Source organism: Opisthocomus hoazin, chromosome 8 (assembly GCF_030867145.1).
Source record: "Opisthocomus hoazin isolate bOpiHoa1 chromosome 8, bOpiHoa1.hap1, whole genome shotgun sequence".
Taxonomy (NCBI): domain Eukaryota; kingdom Metazoa; phylum Chordata; class Aves; order Opisthocomiformes; family Opisthocomidae; genus Opisthocomus; species Opisthocomus hoazin.
In genome coordinates this window covers 69661663-69677678 of record NC_134421.1, presented here as the reverse complement: position 1 = coordinate 69677678, position 16016 = coordinate 69661663, and the positions used below count along the sequence as shown (strand labels likewise).

Sequence of the window (16016 nt, the reverse complement as noted above, 5' to 3'; positions counted from 1 at the left end):
CCCCGGAAGCACTTCGCGCCCCCGCCGGGCCCGGCTGCGCGCATGCGCGGTGCGGGCGCGCTGACCTTCAGCGGGGCTGTGGTGGAGGCGCCGCCATGTTGGCCCGCGGGGCAGCCGTCGCGCTTTACCAGCCGCAATGGTAACGGGCCGGGGGCGTGGGCCGGGAGGGGCCCCGCGGGGACGGGGCCACGCGTCCCGGTGGTGCGGGGCGGGCGGCTGGGGCCGGCCCCGGGAGGGGGCGAAGCTCCCCTCGGCTGTGCAGCGCCCGGGGGTGGTGGGGCCGCTGCCCGGCCCGGCCCGGCCCGGCCCCTGAGGCGCTGCGGGCTCCGGTGCGGCTGGAGGAGCGGTGACCGTGGGGCTGAGGGGACCTGCCGGGGACGGAGGCTCCGTCCTCTGAGCCGCGGCTCGGTGGGAGGGGGCGAGGGGGGCTCAGCCTGGGGGGGTGAAGGAGTGAAGCAGGAGGACTGAAGAGGGCAGCTTCGTCGGTGACAAGCGGTGCGAGGAGGCTCTGCTCTGGTCACGAAGTGGTGGAGCCTCCTCTGCTGCTTGTAATCTTTTTTTTTTAAAAAACCCACGGTTTTTGGAAGTTGTGCCCTTCTGATGCCGTCCTGTCTGGCCTTCGTTTACATTGCGCCGTTGTCCAAGGTGGCGGATAATGTATTAAATGGTATATGGTGTCACAAGAGATAAAGAGAAGGGAGGGGGGTCTGGATACAAGGCATGGTGTAGAGTGGCTTGTCCCTGCTACAGATGCTTTTTAAGAAATGGCAATTCTTAAATTTTCATCCGTCTGAAAGAGATCTGCCCTTGACAGGTGCTGGTTTGCTGGAGAACTAATGAACTATTCTAATTTCTCCTGCATTCATTTTCAGGGGCCAAGTCAGGAATATGGCAACTCTAAAAGACAGTAAGTACTGCTTTTGTTTGCTCTGGAGAGCAGGAAAATGTTGCAGGAAAACCATATGCTAAAATATAATTTCAGTTAGTCTCTGTTGGACAAATGGATTGTGATATACCATAACACTGCTATATGAACCTGCAGCGCACTGGGAAAAGAGGTTGGCCGAATGGTTCCACGTTGAAAATGCTTCTTGCAGCCATTCCTCGTAGGTTTTTGTATGGGGGATATTGTCTTGGCATTGCACGTGTCTGTAGGACACCTGTTTTCTTTTCTTTTTGCATCAGTATTTTTATGAATCTCATTTAGCCACAGCCTGAACATAGGAGGAGGTTTATTCTGTCTCTTGTAGTTATGGGGGCTTTTTTTTTTTTTCTTCCTCTCCTTATCATCTAGGAAAAGATGACAAGCCTCAAATGATGTATTTCTGAAACATGTAGAAGTGGAAGGAAAGAGAATAGTAAACAGGCCCTACGTTGGGCTAAATATTAATGAAATGTTATGTCTGGGGTGAAAAAACCATACCAGTTGTAAAGATGCATTTGGGTTACCCAGATTACTGCTCTTACTGTTCCTTACTGTAAATGTTGAGGTCTTTTATGAGGTTTATTTGTACATTGTTTGTTTGGTTGGTTGGTTCTTCTTTGAGGAACTAGGCAAGATTTTGATGGATGGCTGTTGCTAGCATTTTATTGCTTGTTTTTGATGTCATTATGCCCAGTACAGCCTGTGACCTTCAACTATTAACCTTGTAGTTACCAGGCGTTTGAAGTCCATCAAGAACATTCAGAAAATTACGAAGTCCATGAAGATGGTTTCTGCAGCAAAATATGCAAGAGCTGAGAGGGAGCTGAAGCCTGCTAGAGTCTATGGAACAGGAGCACTGGGTGAGAGAAGACTTTTGCACTGTGTGACGTGCGAAAAGAAGAGGAAAGTTTTCATGGTGGTGATAAAATGCCTAGACTTTTTTAACCTTTTGATAGATTTTTTTTTCCAAAAGAATTTGTATCTCCAGGCCAATGTCACTTTGAGTATTCCTTATAAGTAATTTATGGAAAGTGATTTTTAAAAGTTCTAATGTGAAATTCATTGTGATTTCTGATTAATTCTTTAACTTTGTGTGGTTGTAAGTCATAAAAGCATCATAACTCAGAATTTTTGGCCTGCTCCTATCTATTAGGGGAACTGTGTCCTATTTCTGTAGCATCTGCAGCTACTGCCAAACCTTGCTGCGAACTCTTGGGCTGCACGTGCTCCTGAGGCAGTGGACTTGCACAGTGAACTTAACTAATTAATGACACTGATTGTGTCGTATGCAATGCAGAGACATGGCTGGCTTTGAATTGTTTCTTTGTCACCTCTGGTCAGATCACATGCAAACTTGAATGATTGTCGGGGAGATAAAATTCATCTGGCTGTGATTTGGAGCCCCTTTAGAAATAGTTTTAGTTAGAATAATTCAAAGGTATTTTGATATGACCTATTTGCGTCCTGGCGCCCTTGAATAACTTATCCATCTTTCTTTTAGCTCTCTATGAGAAAGCAGAAATTAAGGCACCTGAGGACAAGAAGAAGCACCTGCTTATTGGTGTGTCCTCTGACCGAGGTCTGTGTGGTGCTATCCATACATCTATTGCTAAAACCTTGAAGAACGAGATTACCAACCTCTCAAACGCAGGGAAAGAAGTTATGGTGGTTGGAGTAGGTGACAAGATCAGAGGCCTACTTCAGAGGTAAAAAGGAGAAGGGTTTGGTTTGGTGGTTTTGGTTGTTTTCTGTGGTAGAGATTTGAAGACTGGTTGGAAAGCTGCATGGCATTCACAGGCAATTGCGTTTCATGAAACTGACAGATTCAAGTTCCTTTTAAAAAAAAAGATACAAAACCTGCAAATATGCTAAGATGGCTTTTGATCATCTGGGAGTCTGTGAAACTGCATTATTATATTTTTGGAATAAAAGTCTGAAAGCTAGCAACGCTAGCACGGCTACAAGTGTGTGTTTGTCGTGAAGCTATCATAATAGTTTAACTGGAAAAAGCGCAGAATTTCTCTCGGGCCATAATTCAATAAAATGTTTAGTTCTGAACACTGGTAAGTTACACTAGTAAGTCAGTCTTGCTGCCACATAGTTGTACTTTAGAGCATCCACTTGTTCTAACACAGATTTGGTATTACTGCAGGACACATGGCAATTACTTGCTGCTGACATTCAAAGAAGTGGGACGGAAACCTCCGAGCTTTGGAGATGCTTCAGTCATTGCCTCAGAGTTGTTAAACTCAGGGTATGAATTTGATGAAGGCTCTGTCATCTACAATCGGTTCAGGTAAGATTAAACTGAAACTGCACTGGAAAAATACTGGGTACAAGGCTTCAAACATCACATTGGTCCAATGAAGTATTATGAAAACTGACAGTGAATTGGCATATTTATTTCTTGAGGAGCGAGTGTGTTGTGTTGTGTGTGAAGAGATTACTTTTTTTTTAATAGTCGTGGTTTAAATTCTCTTTTTACTTGTACAGTGGGTGCTGTTGCATGTACAGTCAGCATGTCATTGTAGCTATGTGGTACCTAACATCTCATCCTTGGAATTATCGCAAGACTTGGTGGAATTGGAAGGCCAGAAGTTGTGTATTCTGATTTGGTTTTGAACACTCAATTTAGACTCTTCAGTTCAACTAACTCTGTTGCGCTATTTTTATCCAGGTCTGTCATCTCCTACAAGACTGATGAAAAACCAATCTTCTCCCTTGAAACAGTTGCTGGTTCTGGTAAGTCGTGAACTAGAAACCAGCACCTATATGAAGTGATAAATCGCAGAAGAAGTACTCTGAACAAGGGAATATAGGATTAAAACATCTTATTATGTCGCATGTATTGTAAGTTTAACAGATTGTTTTGTCTTAGCAGTCCAGGGCTGACCTATCAAGGTGTTGTGGCGCAAGAAGGTTAAAATAACGGTTGTACTAATTTTGATTTGAGATGCTCACTCAAGCAGTAATTAGGCATATGCCAAACCCTGTCCATTCCAGTGTTTTTAGCACTGAACAGCCTGGGCACAGAGTAATTTGGCATTACTCAGTAAAAATACCCCAGAATGTTTCTGCAGCATAGTATGGGAAGATTAAACACAATACACCAATAATGTGTTTGGCCTTGGTCAGAACCTGACTTTCCTGGTATTAAACTGAATTAAAACAGATAAGATACTGCATCTCTCTGCTATTTGAAATTTTGCTAATGAAAGTACTCGTATGTAGAGAAAATCCCTCTGCATTGCCTTAAGTAGAGAAACAGGCTATCCTAGTAGTCTTTCACATGACACGATATTGTTTTTCTAGAAGTTGTTTATCTTGGATGTCTCCAAGTCTACTCTTTCACATTTTGCAGAAAGCCTAAGTATCTATGATGATATTGATGCTGATGTGCTGAGAAACTACCAGGAATTTACACTAGCAAATATTCTGTACTACTCCCTGAAAGAATCCACCACCAGCGAGCAGAGTGCTAGGATGACCGCTATGGACAACGCTAGCAAAAATGCTTGTAAGTCTACTCTGTGGGTTTCCAACGACGTCAGCAGTTTAGCGTGAAAGTACTGACCTCCCTTCGTGTAATTCTTTGTTTCCAAAATTATAAGAAATGAACTGGTTTCTATGTTCTTTCCATTTTGAGTCAGTTTTTTTGAGCCAGTTCAACCAGGATTCTTTTCTGAACATGTGAGCCTTATTTAGTCCCTGGAAGGTGGGATTGCTGTCAAGTATAAGAGAAACAAGACTAGATAACTGGAAGTGAAATAACAGATTCTTTAATAAGAATATGAAACACTACACTAATCTTGTAATGGCCAAATATTCTTTACGCTCTTCTCATGTGGCTGATCTGAGGATTTCCAAAATTGTTGTAAACCCGTGCCTACTTGCGAGCCCAATGTAAGTAGTACTACACCAATTTAAAGGTGGGGAAACTGAAACAACGGTTAAATACTTTACCACCTGTCATGCAACAGGTTGAGAATATACAGGTATCCCTTGGAAGGTGTCCAAGCTGAGTGCCGTGCAGAGTGTGCAGGTGGTATTAGTGGGAGACAGCTAATAGCTTTTAATGTGTCATGGTGATAAGACTGCAGGCCTAAGAAGGTGGTGTTGCGTAAAGGATACTGGTGACTGAGGGCAGCTGTTGTCACGTGCAATTGGGCTACCTGGAACTGCAGGTGTGGCTCTCTGCTGACCGCCTTGTCCTGAGAGAAAGAGATGATGCCTTCCGTGTTTTAAAAAAAACTTGAAGAGAAAAATCAAAAAATCTGTCCCCTCTTGCCAGAACAACAGTATCTTGAAGGAAATACTGATGTCGTTAATTGACAGTGAAATCTAATTTAAAAGCAAATAATGCATGCTTGTGTTACGTTAAAATAAGCAATGGTATACCATGGTATTTACTAGTCTGTCAGCTGTTCTTCAGATGTTGAACTGTGATGCCTTAAGCCAAATGACGAAGTTTCGAGATTGTGTACTAGTAGTGTTACCTGTAGGAAAAAAATACAGAAAAGTGCAGTAGTCTCTTGATTGTTTGCATGGATTTACAAGACTCTTCAATATTCTGTTCATACAGCTTCTCCTCATCTCTATTTGAATACTTACTATATGTTTAAATTACATTTTTTTCTAGCTGAGATGATTGACAAATTGACCTTGACATTCAACCGTACCCGTCAAGCCGTCATTACCAAGGAGCTTATTGAAATCATCTCTGGTGCTGCTGCTCTGTGAGTACCTGTATAAACGTGAAGTAGGAGTTGTTGCAAAGTCATGTGATGCTTGTACGTCCTGCTTCAATTGGGTTAACGGGGAAGGTTAGGGCACATAGGTCCCAAAACCGAAGGGAAGACAGTCCATGGCATGACTCCCCCAAGTTTTTCAGCTTGCGCCATTCTACTAACAAGTGTGAAGTTTGACAGTCTTTTTTGGCCAGATAAAAAGCTGTTAAAACAGATCTTCAGGCTCAGCACACATCCTTGCCTGAACGGGCAGTGTTTTTCCTCCTTTTTTTGATTGGATTTCTCCGCTCCTCCCTTCTACCTGGGCTTCTCCTACTTTGTCTGCTCAGACAGCCCAGTAGTGTTGGGTGGGGGGAGCAGCTCTGGTGACTGAAGTGCTTTAGGATAAATTGGCCTGTGGTGGTGATCCGAAGCGGGCAGTTTGCGGGTGGGGTTGGAAGAAGGAGGGAATTTCTTTCCAGAGTCTGTTGATACTGAATGTTTATTTTAGTTTAAGTTCAGTATTTTGCTTATTTCCCTGAGAAGAAGCTTTGTGAAGGTGCGTGCTGCAGGTTACAAATCTGTGGGCTTAGACCACGATTTGTAACCACATGTAGCTAATGCATAGTACATCTAACAGCTAAAAACTTGTGCTGTACTCAGGTGCAAATACATGTGTTAATATCCTCCGTGTTTACAAAATGCGTGGGATACGTACCGTATTGCAGTTACGTGCTGTATTGTGCTCCTCGCAATACATCTGCGGTTATAAATACATCATAGCTCTGCCTGAATTTGCATGAGTTGCTTCCTAACCTGCTTGTTCTGTTTTTTTCTCCTAATACCATAACCAGGGATTAATCGGAAAAAGCGGTTCAGCCAAATCCAAGAGGTAAAGTTATGAAATGGAAATTAGATTGTGTTTTAAATTGAATTAACACAGAAAATCTTGAAGTCAGATGAGGAAGTTGGAATTCAGTGTTATTGGTCAGACAAACTTCTCTTCCCAAAGAGCTGGGAAAGTGGCCGTTGCTAGTGTGAATCTCCCTGAGCGAAAAGTTCTGAAGTGTCAATAATTTTAAGCAAAATACATCCATGATAGCATACGTCCACATTTGACATAATTTTCTGTGGATCTTTTTCTGGGTTTTTGGATTCATTTGCAACTACTGTTTTAATTTTTTCATAATGCCCTGACCTTATGCGATGACTTAAAAATGTCTGTCTGTAAGACGTTGTACCTAAAGAGGTTTCTGTAGTGAAATAAGCATATTCAAAATGTAAAACTTCAAGGAAAAATAGACTCGATGAAGAGTTTGGGGGCAGAGGGGTAAGGAATATGAGTCAGCTGAAGTGTGCAAATTGGAGGAGACAAAAGTTTTAAATTAAAAAACCAAATAATTAAAAGGGTTTTTAATTTGCTTCAATTTTCCTTACAGATGAAGAAGAGCTCTTCTGAGCATATGGTTTAACCTGCCTGTGTCTGTGTTAAGAAGACTGCTCTGTTATTTTGTGAAGAAGTGGCAAAGCCCCAGAAATCTGTAAATTCTTACAATAAACCACCTACGTGAAACAAATGTTCTTGCTTGTCCATGGAGCCAGTCCTCTTGGTGTCTAAACATCTGCGGTTGACTTGGGTATGCTGTGAAACGTAATTTTTAAAAGGCTGTGCTCTACGTTTTGTAATGTATCTGGCATGCAAAACATATAAGCAGATGTTTCTTCGTTGGAAGAGTGGAAGGGATTGCCCGTCTTTATCTTGTGTGTGAGTGTTGGATGGTTAGGTACGTTATATTGTGTGCAGAAGGAGGAGACTGTGGAATAACCTCTGTGCATCGTGCAGTTGGAACACTGATCTCTATCTCATTTGAATACCATATTACTATTGTTTCTAGATGTACATATTCTAAAACAAACTGACCTGATTACATGAGTCATTTCAGTGTTTATTTAGAACGCGTGCTGTTTGTATTATGGTCAGTGTGTGTGTATGTATTTGCATGCTGTAAAATACAGTAACACTGCAGTTCTCAGCCCTTGCTGGGCGTGACAGGGATGTGAGAAAGGATAAAATGTGAAAAATAAGAGTATAGCAGAAGTGTAAGGAAGAAATGGTAGTGGTGCAGTAACACCACAGAAGTAGAAAGTTGCCGCTCCCAGTTTGGGAGACGAGAGCCTTGAAGGGCTCGGTAATGTACGCGATGGAAAAGGGAAGGAGGTTTGCGGAAGAAATCTGGAGAGAGTGGAAATGGCCTTGAGCTTCAAAGCAGTGGGTGAATGGGACGCAGGGACAGGCGTAAGCAGCCACCCGCACCCTCCGGCTGCGGATGGATTGAGCTGGACGCAAGTCGAGCACTCCAGAAACCGTACGATCGAGCGCTGAGCTTGAGCTATCGTGCTTCCTCAGAGGCAACTTGTTGGCTGAACAAAGTGGCGTATTGCTGATACCCTGCAGCTTCCTGCGCTGCCTTGGTGCGTACACGGAGATGTACGCGTGGACAGGGAGGGGAGCAGGACTGCAACGTGAGGTGGGATTTGGGGAAACGAGAGAGACTGTCTTGGAGCAGATTTGTTACATATTTAGAAAAAGCTTCTAACGATTTATTTTAAGGAGCTATGGTTCTAATGCTGCTGCTGTTCACACAGTGGCAGAGTGGTTGGAATGGGTGAATTTAGGGGGTCCTAAAACGTGGGAAGAAAAACCAGTGACTGGACGTGGTGATAGTGTAGAAGTCCCTGATCTATTCTGCAACTCCTACTTCACAGCCTTGAGCCTGTAATTCTTTTAAGCATAACTTTAGTTTTATTTAGAACCCCTTCAAAATAGTGTTCTGTCTTGTTTTCTACATAAGTGTGGGAAACACTGCTTTGAAACTGCAAGCCTAAAACGACAGTGGATTCTCATTTACTCTGTTGAAGTTGAGGGCTAGCCCTGTTGTTTAAACAGCTTCCATTTTTTTGAGTTAATCCTGATTATTTATGTTCCCCTTTTCCTCTGTAAACTTATCCATCCTCTGTTCTCTTCCTTGTGAAATTATATCCCCATTAAGGAATAATTTAAGGCTACTGCTGGCTTTATGGTGCAGTTACCGCCACGTTCCTGCCCTGATGGCATGTGAACCAAGGTGCATGCCCATAGCGCTGAAGCTTTCCCCCAGTGTCTGTGGCTGCGTGGCCTGCTGCCACCACCTCACAGCGCAAGGCGTGCAGCCGCTGGGCTCAGCAGGACAGGCAGCCACCCATGGCTGTCATCCCGGAGGGAGGGATGGCACGTGTGCGACGCCGAGCACAGAAACGCTGGTCTACTTGAAATGGTTGGCAAAGGGGAAAACACAGCGTGGGCCCTGGGCAGAGCTGCCTGGCTCAGCGGTGATGCACCAAGCCAGCTGGGTCACACAATCGTCAGATGGTTTGGGTTGGAGGGGACCTTAGAGATCATTTGGTTCCAAACCCCCTGCCATGGGCAGGGACACTTTCCACCAGACCACGGTGCCCAAAGCCCCGCCCAACCTGGCCTTGAACACTGCCAGGGAGGGGACAGCCACAGCTTCTCTGGGCAACCTGGTCCAGGGCCTCACCACCCTCACAGTAAAGAATTTCTTCCTTATCTCTCTCTCTGTATATATATATTCTATATCCATCAGGGACCCTCCTGCTGTCCCCAACCCACTGACTGTTCCCTTCCTCACCCCCCACTCATCCTGTCCTTGAATTCCTCTCGGGCAAGGAAAACCTTTCTGCACCATCCAGCCTTCCCTTCTCCCTTTCAAGACACAAAGGAGTACCCCACACGCAGCCCGAGTCAGGTCGACGTACCTAAGGAGTAACACATCCACAGAGTAAAGTTCTTTCCAAGCCCTTAAATCCCACGTTAATTCCATTAAGAACGCTTGTGAAGTTTCAAAAAGAGGGGCCTGTGCCTTTGCAGCTTTCCAGAGCGCTCAGTAAAAAAATACGTTTCTAAGATGGGAAATGCGACGCCAGTTCACAACTGCCCAAAGCTTCTCACCGGGCTGCAGGGAGTGAGTAAAGATCCACCTGCCCTGAAAAACGGTGAGCTGCAGGGCTCTGTCCTGGGTCCGGCTCCCAGCAGGCTGCAGACCCGAGATGTGACTGATCTGCCATTTATTGACTCATCAGCACGCTAAGAATCATCTTAATAAATCAAGGGGCTAATCTGTGAACTAATTGACTTCTAATAATAGACCTCTGTTTTACAATTCTGTCCTTCGCGCTTCGATTACTCACACACGATTACTGAGTTACAGTTTAGCACTTCTGGTCTTAGTGCGTATGCAGCCACCACTGAGTAACAGCTCTGTTGCTCCTCATTCTAACTCCTACATCACTCAGAACTGTTATCTTTGTCTCTGGATCCTCCTTTTTTTGCCACGATAGTTGTCATCCTTTCCCTGCTTGATTTTTTTTCCTCAAACAACTCGCCCATAAACACTTTTTTTTCTCTTTGTTCCCAATTTTGCTACATCTGTTTCTAAAGTTAGTGTCTCTACTACCTAAGCAATCCTGGCCTTGTATCTAATTATTTATATACCTGCCTACATACAGGTGATCTTGCAAAGTTCCGCTTCCCCAGAAGATCCCCAAAACTTCCCATCAATTTGGCTCATACTGGCTCTTCAAAATTATTTTCTTTTTTTTCTTTTTTTTTTTTTGTTCCACCACATGCAAATCATAGAATAGAATGATAGAATGCTTTGGGCTCGAGGGGACCTTTAGAGGTCATCTAGCCCAACCCCCTGCAGTGAGCAGGGACATCTTCAACCAGACCAGGTTGCTCAGAGCCCCGTCCAACCTGGCCTGGAATGTTTCCAGGGATGGGGCCTCCACTACCTCTCTGGGCGACCTGTGCCATTGTTTCACCACCCTCACTGTAAAAAATTTCTTCCTTATATCCAGTCTAAATCTCCCCTCCCTTAGTTTAAAGACATTACTCCTTGTCCTATGGCAACAAGCCCTACTGAAAATATGTCCACCATCTTTGATATAGGTCCCTTCAGGTACTGGCAGCTGCTCTAAGGTCTCCCCACAGCCTTCTCTTCCCCAGGCTGAACAGCCCCAGCTCTCCCAGCAGAGGGGTTCCAGCCCTCGCATCATTGCTGGGGCCTCCTCTGGCCCCGCTCCCACAGCTCCAGCTCTGTCCTGTGCTGAGGGCTCCAGAGCTGGGCGCAGGACTCCCGGGGGGGTCTCAGCAGAGCGGGACAGAGGGGCAGAATCCCCTCCCTCGCCCTGTGCCCACACTACTGGGCGTGCAGCCCAGGGGACAGTTGGCCTTCTGGGCTGCCAGCACACATTGCTGGCTCATGTCCAGCCTTTCCTCCCCCAGCACCCCCAAGTCCTTCTCAGCAGGGCTGCTCTCAATCCCCTCATCCCCCAGCCTGTATCTGTGCTTGGGATTGCCCAGACTGAGGTGCAGGACCCTGCACTTGGCCTTGCTGAACCTCATGAGGTTCACACAGGCCCATTTCTCCAGCTTGTCCAGGTCCCTCTGGATGGCATCCCGTCCTCCTGGAGTGCCAACTGCACCACGCAGCTTGGTGAAAAACTGTGGCTGCAGGAGAGATTCGCAAAAATCTTCTTTTTCTTAGCTCTGGAGGAATTACTGAAATTCGAAAGGAGAGAAATGTAACAAACCAGTCTTTTTTTGGCTGGAAAGGAGAAATTTCCCCTACAAGTCTTCTGGAATTACACTCAATTTTGCTTTAAAGTGTCTTAAATCAGGCTCCTTCCCGTGTCCTTGGGTCTCCCAACACCTCCTCTCCCGTTCCTCGCGCTCCTGTCCCCCCGAGCACAGGCCCAACCCCGCAGCTCCCACCCGAGCGCCGGAGGACCTCTGCCTCCTCCATCCAGCTGAAAAGAACAAAACGACAGAATCACAGAATCACAGAATGTTCGGGGTTGGAAGAGACCTCTATGGGTCATCTAGTCCAACCCTCCAGCTGAAGGAGGGTCACCTACAGCAGGCTACACAGGACCTTGTCCAGGCAGGTCTTGAATATCTCCAGAGAAGGAGACTCCACAACCTCCCTGGGCAGCCTGTTCCAGTGCTCCGTCACCCTCAGAGGGAAGAAGTTCTTCCTCATGTTCAGATGGAACTTCCTGTGCTTCAGTTTGTGCCCATTGCCCCTTGTCCTGTCGCTGGGCACCACTGAAAAGAGTCTGGCCCCATCCTCCTGACACACACCCTTCAGATATTTATAAGCATTTATTAGGTCCCCTCGTAGCCTTCTCTTCTTCAGGCTGAACAAGCCCAGCTCCCTCAGCCTTTCCTCGTAGGAGAGATGCTCCAGTCCCCTCATCATCCTCGTAGCCCTCTGCTGGACTCTCTCCAGTAGCTCTTCATCTTTCTTGAACTGGGGAGCCCAGAACTGGACACAGTACTCCAGATGGGGCCTCACTAGGGCAGTGTAGAGGGGAAGGAGAACCTCCCTAGACCTGCTGGCCACACTCCTCTTAAAGCACCCCAGGATCCCATTGGCTTTCTTGGCAGCCAGGGCACACTGCTGGCTCATGGTTAACCTGTCGTCCACCAGGACACCCAGGTCCCTCTCCGCACAGCTGCTCTCCAGCAGGTCTGCCCCAGGCCTGTACTGATGCATGGGGTTGTTCCTCCCCAGGTGCAGGACCCTGCACTTGCCCTTGTTGAACCTGATCAGGTTCCTCTCTGCCCAGCTCTCCAGCCTATCCAGGTCACGCTGAATGGCAGCACAGCCTTCTGGTGTATCTACCACACCTCCCAGTTTGGTGTCATCAGCAAACTTGCTGAGGTTGCACTCTAACTCTTCACCCAGGTCATTGATGAAGAAGTTCATTGATGATGAACAAAAGAAAACAAAGGGAAAAATAACCAGACGGGGCTTCGGCTGAGCTGTTCGGACCCAGAATTTTCAGCTTTGCTGGTAACGCGCGGCGCTGCCGCCGGTTTAAACGACGCGCCCGGGCTCCGCTCCGCCGCCTCACGGGTACGGCCCCTCGCCCGGGGGCAAGCCCAGCCCAGGGCCCTCCGAAAGGTCGCCTGGCACCAACTTTTCCTCACACCTCTGCGGGAAACGCCAATTTCGGGTTTTATTTTTCTGGAGGAAAACTCGCCCCGCTCCGCGCCGAGAATCGCCCGCCGCGGCTCCCGCCCCTGCCGACGGCCGAGCGCTCGATGCGACGCGCCCCTGCTCGATGCGCTCGGCGCTGGAGCGGCTCGGCCTGGGGCGCGGAGGCGCGGCGCCAAGATGGCGGCGGCGGCGGGCTGTGCGTGAGCCTCCCTCGGCCCTCCCGGCCCAGGGTGGGCGGCGGGCCCGGGCCGCGCCGAGCCGAGCCGGCATGTGCGAGACCTACTCGCGGTGGCTGCTGCGGGTGTCGGTGGCGCAGATTTGCCAGGCGCTGGGTTGGGACTCGGTGCAGGTTTCGGCCTGCGATCTCCTCACGGACGTGCTGCAGCGGTACCTGCAGGGGCTGGGCCGGGGCTGCCACCGTTACTGCGAGCTCTGTGAGTGCGGGCCGGGGGCTGGCGGGCAGCGCTGTGGGGACAAGGGACGCAGTCGTTGCCGTTCGAACACGGTTCTGGGAAGCCGGCTGTGGGTGGCCCTGCTTGAGCGGGGGGACTGGACCGAGTGACCTCCATAAGTCCCTGCCAGCCTCGGCCGTTCTGTGAAGGGAGGCTGCGGAGCGGTGCTGTGGGCCGCGGGGAGGGGAGTCGCGGGGAGGAAGGCTGTGGGGTGACGCTGTGGGGGCATGGGGAGAGCAGCTGTGGCGTGGGAGGCTGTCAGGCAGGGCTGGGGAGTGCTTTGCAGCGGGGGTCATTGAGATGTGGGCTGTGGGGCAATGCAGGAGGGCGTGGGGAAGAAGGCTATGGGCAGAGCTAGGGTCTGTGGGGCTGTGTGTGGGGAGGTGGGCTCCTCCCCCTCTACTCTGCCCTGGTGAGGCCCAATCTGGAGTGCTGTGTCCAGTTCTGGGCTCCCCAGTTCAAGAAAGATGAGGAGCTACTGGAGAGAGTCCAGCAGAGGGCTATGAGGATGGTGAGGGGACTGGAACATCTCTCCTATGAGGAAAGGCTGAGGGAGCTGGGCTTGTTCAGCCTGAAGAAGAGAAGGCTGAGAAGGGAGCTTCTAAATGCCTATAAATATCTTAAGGGTGGGCGTCAGGAGGATGGGGCCAAGCTCTTTTCAGTGGTGCCCAGCAAGAGGACAAGGGGCAATGGGCACAAACGGAAGCAGAGGAAGTTCTATCTGAACATGAGGAAGAACTTCTTCCCTCTGAGGGTGACGGAGCCCTGGAACAGGCTGCCCAGGGAGGTTGTGAAGTCTCTTTCTCTGGAGATATTCAAGACCCGCCTGGACAAGGTCTTGTGCAGCCTGCTGTAGGTGACCCTGCTTCGGCAGGGGGATTGGACTAGATGACCCACAGAGGTCCCTTCCAACCCCCACCATTCTGTGTTGCTGTGATTCTGTGGGGTGCTCCAGCTGGGGGAAGATGAAGGGGAGGTGGGCTGTGGAGCAGTGCAGGGTGCTGATAGAATGAGGAGGGAAGCCGTGGGGCACTGCTGGTGCACGGGGGTCCCTGCTGCAAGGAAGACGTGGGATGTGGGGAGAGGTGAATGGTTGGGACTGCAGGGCTGTGGACTTGGTCGAAACGGGGCTCTGAGGCAGTGGGTCTGGGGTGTGGGGAGACGGAGCTGCTGTTCCACTTTGTCTGGCTGCAGTGTAGCAGAGGTTGTGCACACAGGAGGGGAAGGTGGGACTGTTGGCCATGCTACTTGGGCTTTGTGCTGGATCTGGAGGGGATATACTGGGAGAGAAGCTGCCCTTGCTGGATAGGGTGTATGCATGGGAGGATGTGATGCTACTGCTGTGTTGTCCTGGCTCACTTCTGGGTCAGGGTCTGTGCCCTGGGGGGAAGGCTGAGGAAGCTGGGGGGCCCCACTGCAGGTGGGAATGTGTCTGTAGGGCCCGGGATGTGGGCACAGGGGGATGTGCTGAAGCTGTAGGGTGCGAGGTTTGGGCTGGGTGTACAAGGTGGGGAGCCAGGAGGTGTTAACCCCATGGCTGGGCCTGTAGTGTGTAGGTCTGGAGTGTGTGTAAGGGGTGAAGAGATGGAGCTGCAGTGCACAGGCTCCGAGAGGTGTGTCTGGGCGGAGTGGAGTCACCTGCATGGGGAGAGAGAGAGAGACATGGCTGGAAACGCTATTGCTTGGGTGCACTGGGTTGGGCATATCTGTGTAAGGGGGCAGCAGCTGGTGGGGCTGGAGGTGCACGTGTGCAAGGGGAGGTGTGGGGCTTTAGTGCTGGGGCGGGATGCGCACCTACTGTGCTGTGTGGGGTCAGGGATGTACGTGTGTTGGGATCATGGAATGGTTTGGGTTGGAAGGGACCTTAAAGATCATCTAGTTCATCTCCTGCTAGACCAGGCTGCTCAAAGCCCTGTCCAGCCTGGCCTTGATGCACACGGGAACCAGGGATGCACATGTACCAGGGCCGCATGGGGCCATGTACATGAGGCTGGGGCGTGTGTGCATACAGGGGGAAGCATTGGTACTGTGGGGCTGGGAATGTGCATAAGGGGGGATGTGGGGCTGCAGGGTGTGAAGGCAGGGATGCACTAGACTGGTTTTGGGGGGCAGATGGAGCTGTAGTGCATAGGGCAGGGGAGAGTGACGGGGCTGCATGTGGGAGGTGTGAAGTATGTGTATGGAGAACGGGAGGGATGGGGCTAGGGAGAATTTTAGTGCATGTGGCATGAGATGTGAGTATCTGCGTGTGGATGCAGTGGAAGATGTTTGGGGGAGTGTCTGGGGAGCTGGAGTTACCCAACGCTGCCATTAATGTGGCATGTGCAGAAGGACCTGGGGATGATGGTGGGGGGCAGGATGACCAGGGCCTCTCTGGATTTGGGGTGAGGCTGTGCTGGGGTGGGAGTGTGGAAGGGGTGAGTTTACACCAAGTGAGAGAAGAGAAAGAAGAGAGATCTGGAATTCAGTGCGAGGACTGCTGGCTGGGTCACTTAGGTGCATGGAGCGTGTGTGGGTGGAATGGGGAAGGGGCGGCAGGTGTCACTGCTGGGTCTGGGAGTGCGACAGAGGCTGAAGCTGCGTGTCCCTCGGGGTTGTCTGCGTCCCAGCAGAGCCTGCAGTGGAGGTGCTGAGCGGGGCAGATGACCTGCTGGTACCTGCAGAGTATGAGGAGTGGGAGGGCAGCGTGACCAGTTGCTCGCTGGGTCAGTAATCCTCACTGAGAGGAAGAGAGGGTGGTAGGGGTCTGCTGGGTGTGGGGAGGTCAAGAAGGGGGTGCCAGCGTCCTGCTGGGGAGGGAGGGCATGGGGAGGTGGTGGGATGTGGGGAGAGGGAGGCTGCCAGGGTC

At 49.5% G+C, this 16016-nt stretch overlaps 2 protein-coding genes across 4 annotated transcripts in view; both read left to right on the top strand.

The window, feature by feature from the left end:
* The first annotated feature begins 31 nt into the window (after nucleotides 1-31).
* On the top strand, nucleotides 32-7229 carry ATP5F1C (ATP synthase F1 subunit gamma). Of its 3 annotated transcripts, XM_075428775.1 has the most exons (10): nucleotides 32-139; nucleotides 873-907; nucleotides 1654-1785; nucleotides 2427-2631; nucleotides 3078-3221; nucleotides 3603-3667; nucleotides 4287-4442; nucleotides 5565-5661; nucleotides 6507-6544; nucleotides 7092-7229. In XM_075428775.1, exons 1-9 carry the CDS (start codon nucleotides 96-98, stop codon nucleotides 6511-6513), a joined length of 885 nt encoding a protein of 294 aa, XP_075284890.1. In that variant the 5' UTR covers nucleotides 32-95; the 3' UTR covers nucleotides 6514-6544; nucleotides 7092-7229. The 3 variants fall into 3 exon arrangements, with proteins under 3 accessions (XP_075284890.1, XP_075284891.1, XP_075284892.1); XM_075428776.1 differs by lacking the exon at nucleotides 6507-6544; XM_075428777.1 differs by lacking the exons at nucleotides 6507-6544; nucleotides 7092-7229 and having other exon boundaries at nucleotides 5565-5665.
* Nucleotides 7230-12884: 5655 nt separating this feature from the next.
* Nucleotides 12885-16016, top strand: part of TAF3 (TATA-box binding protein associated factor 3) — a 114388-nt gene continuing 111256 nt past the window's right edge. The window contains exon 1 of the mRNA XM_075428737.1: nucleotides 12885-13150. Coding sequence (XP_075284852.1) covers nucleotides 12985-13150 — 166 coding nt within the window. The 5' untranslated portion in view covers nucleotides 12885-12984. The remainder of the gene's footprint in view (nucleotides 13151-16016) is intronic.